The sequence below is a fragment of the Nicotiana tomentosiformis genome, chromosome 8, assembly GCF_000390325.3.
Source record: "Nicotiana tomentosiformis chromosome 8, ASM39032v3, whole genome shotgun sequence".
NCBI lineage: Eukaryota > Viridiplantae > Streptophyta > Magnoliopsida > Solanales > Solanaceae > Nicotiana > Nicotiana tomentosiformis.
In genome coordinates this window covers 59,641,688-59,645,310 of record NC_090819.1, presented here as the reverse complement: position 1 = coordinate 59,645,310, position 3,623 = coordinate 59,641,688, and the positions used below count along the sequence as shown (strand labels likewise).

Sequence of the window (3,623 nt, the reverse complement as noted above, 5' to 3'; positions counted from 1 at the left end):
CAATTTTGAGTAATATATCGATACACTGGAGATACCTTGCATTAGATTACCTATTTCTGTGTTCATATGATAGATTTTTGTTGCATTCACCTTATCAAAACGTTCCTTGAAGGCTTCCCATACCTTTTGTGCATTTGATGAATACACTTTTCCTTTCCTCAGCTCTTGTGCTACAGAGCTCATTATCCACGACTGGACAATGGCATTGCATCTCTCCCACTGATGCAATCGAAAGCTATCTGCTACGTAAGTCTCTCTAGCACACGATCCATCTATAAATCCAATTTTATTCTTCACGAGCAGAGACATCTTCATCGATCTACTCTACTCCGAGTAGTTCTCCGTTCCAATCAGCAATTGTGGCACCAGCGCCACACCTGGCGTGTCTGACAGATGCACATAGAGTGGATCGTTACAATCGAGTTGTTGAGAACTTGCATGTGAAGTTCCAATCACGTTTTGAGGTGTATCGACTGACATTTTTGGTTTTAGTGAAGAATTTATTAAAGACGAGAGTTAATTGAAAAATTAGGGAAAAATTGAATCCGAGAAGAGGAAAAATCAGATCTGAGCTTCTATATGACTGTCGATATCGATCGTTGTGAGCCTAGCTCTGATACCATGTTAAATTGAATGTATCGGCAGCCATTGATGCCATTGAAGCTCGTCTGTGGAGAAAGTAAGAAAAGAAAGCTGAGAGGAAGAAGAAGAGTATATAGGCAGAGTCGAGAGATAGTTTTAGGAAATTTTTCTTTTTCTATTTCTTCTAACTGAAATGTACAATACTAATACAATATATACATATCCATATGTCAAATTACCGACTCCTATTATGCTAGCAATCCAACCTCTTTACTAACTAATTACTCTTCTAGAAGAGTAACACTATAATTACATGATGTACAATTATGTATTTCAACATGTACAATTCTAAGAAGAAACTACTACTCATCTATTCCAAGATGACTACCAAGCTTCAGTTATTCCTTTTATCCTACCAGTTATACAGTGGAATTCCAAAAGGACTGTCCAGCTTTCTCACACAAAGCTGAAGAAGAAGTACCATTCTCCAATAACTACGATCAACAATAACAACAATCCAGTATAATCCCACTAGTGGGGTTTGGGGAGGGTAGTGTGTATGTAGACCTTACCCCTACCTTGGGGTAGAGAGGCTGTTTCCGATAGACCCTTGGCTCCCTTCCTCCAAGAACTCCCACCTTGTTCCTGGTAACTTATTATCACTTGTGTAGAACTAATACTCATTTTCTGTGCTTGACTGTGCTCCGTTCTTCAAGCTAGCCTCTTCAGCAGTAGTGCTTGAATTCTTTTCAACGAGCTCTTGAAACATGGAGGATCGAAGCAAAAGGCTTAGAGCAGTAGATGAGGATGACTTCTTGGAATGACTTAATAAGGGCATTTTTCTTTCAATAGGTTCCTGGCTTCGTGGTATAGCTGACAATTTTTCACTACTGGTGGTGAAATAACTGGGGTCAGACGAGAACTGAGAGTCGTTTACCGGGTTAGTGATCATATCATTAGTGTTGTTAGTTTGTATAGGCTGATATTCTGATATTAAATCTTGGAATTGCATTTGAGAAATAGCATCTGGTTTTAGCCATCTAATGTATGTGCTCAAGTCGAAGTTGACTGCGTTAGTTCCTCTGTACTCAATTGCTGCAATATCATAAGCTCGAGCTGCCTCCTCTTGAGTACCTATTGAAAATAAACACAAGGATTCTGAGAGTCAGAATCCCACTTGAATGCAATCTTGATTTGAAAAAAGATTGAAGGGGCTGAAAGTACTTACTGTAAGTACCCAAGTATAGATATTTGTTGCCAAAAACTCGTCCGATTCTTGCTTCCCATCTGTTATTGTGATGATGCCTGAAAGTTAGATAAATACAATGAATCTTTTGTTAATTATGAAACAAAAAGGTAGTAATAAAGGACAGGAATATCGAAAAGGTGCAATGAGTTTATATACCTTGCAACTCCTCTGTACTTAGATACACCTCTGGCAAAACCACTGCTTCTTCTGTACAAAAAGAACAAGATTTGGTTACTGAGGATAAAGATTTCTTAAATCTGAGAAGGAAAAACTGGTGCCTGTTAAGTATATGTTACCTTCTTAAAGAGGCTAAATGCTCCTCCTTTGTCAAATTTTGCATGATCTCTATTTCTTTCTCATAATCAGATATCTGCAGATTAAGAAGAATTGGAACAATATGTTTCAAACAAACTGCATAATCCCAAAGCAGAAATGAAAGAAAGCAATAAATATACAGGTGATTATCATACCGGAAAATTGGTGAAAGTTGAAGTACCCCAATACTTGATTGCAGCCAAATCATAAGCTCTTGTTGCAGCTTCTTCTTCGTCATATGCTCCTGTTCATATTATTAGTACAATAAGCTGCAAGCGTAGCATATGACACAAAAAAAATTTCTTTTTTAGCAGCAGTTATTAGTACCAAGATAGACTTGCTTCCCCTTCTTTTTCTGAGTTGGATTCCAAGAAGCCTTATCCCACAAATGAGCTTCATATCGCCCTGTCCATCGATGCCTACAATCCAAATAGTATTATATTAGCTTCTAAATCAACCACACTAGATAAAAGGAGAAAAAAGAAAATTATGGTATTTGAACATGTTACAGTACGTAGTACCTGCTAACACCTCTGAATCTTGAACTTCTCTTCACAGTAGGAGTTTGAACAATATTTTGATTAGCTTTTGGTGAGTCCAATTGTTGGCCAATATTGTTATCATTCACCACAACTGCAGGAGGAGATCTTCGTCGCCTTTTAACACATTTATTAACTGGAATGTCATAATCTACCATACACAAGCTTCTTCTCTCAGTTTTTACACTTGTATTCATCTCTATAGTATTGTTTCAAGATTGTACAATGAAGAGTAGTTTATTCTCTAGCTTTTGCTTTGATTTGATGTCTTTTTGTACTGGAGATTATCTCTACTTATATACACTCAAAAACTTTTGTCGTTTACTTTGATACCGGTGATTTCATTGTCACAAATTTAGATTGCTATATATAACTTCTAAGATTCGAAAATGTAAATAAATTATCAAACTCGCTTTCTCCACGTAGAGAGCTTTTATCTATTATTCCGCTTCTTGACTTGGGAAAGAAAAAAAAAATCCGACACAAAAACTCGGAATGGCTTTGATAGCGCCTAACCCGTTTGCTAGGCAAGCCAACACACAACAATTACAAAACCAGATTATTAAGTCATTATTAGAGTTATGAGGTAAATAATAAAGCAGAATAAGTCTCAAATCAATATCATAAATACATAAGTCTAAGACAGGATCTAAACACGATCACAAATGTCTCAACAACTCCCAATATCTGGTGTCGCATCACCACGAGCATCTATCAAAAGTAAATAGCTTCAACTGAATAACAACATTTGTTCCGAAAAGGAAATAAATAGACGGAGATAGATAAGTAGGAAAGGGGTACTCCATGTGCTGCGGGCCGGATCAAGTAAATCAGCTTACCACGAAATTTCCAAATGTACTCCTACTCTACTGGACTAGTACTAGCCGCAGACCCTGCATAAAAACCACGGTACTCAATAATTATCACATCTAGCCTCA

The 3,623-nt window shown here is 37.2% G+C and overlaps 1 protein-coding gene across 1 annotated transcript; it reads right to left on the bottom strand.

Moving 5' to 3' along the window:
• Positions 1-758: 758 nt before the first annotated feature.
• LOC104105410 (ethylene-responsive transcription factor WRI1-like) lies at positions 759-2,922 on the bottom strand. Its single transcript, XM_009613699.4, has 7 exons — positions 2,668-2,922; positions 2,474-2,565; positions 2,302-2,390; positions 2,128-2,201; positions 1,988-2,038; positions 1,811-1,887; positions 759-1,716 (listed from the first exon to the last, which is right to left on the bottom strand). Exons 1-7 carry the CDS (start codon positions 2,880-2,882, stop codon positions 1,256-1,258), a joined length of 1,059 nt encoding a protein of 352 aa, XP_009611994.1. The 5' UTR covers positions 2,883-2,922; the 3' UTR covers positions 759-1,255.
• Positions 2,923-3,623: the final 701 nt, after the last annotated feature.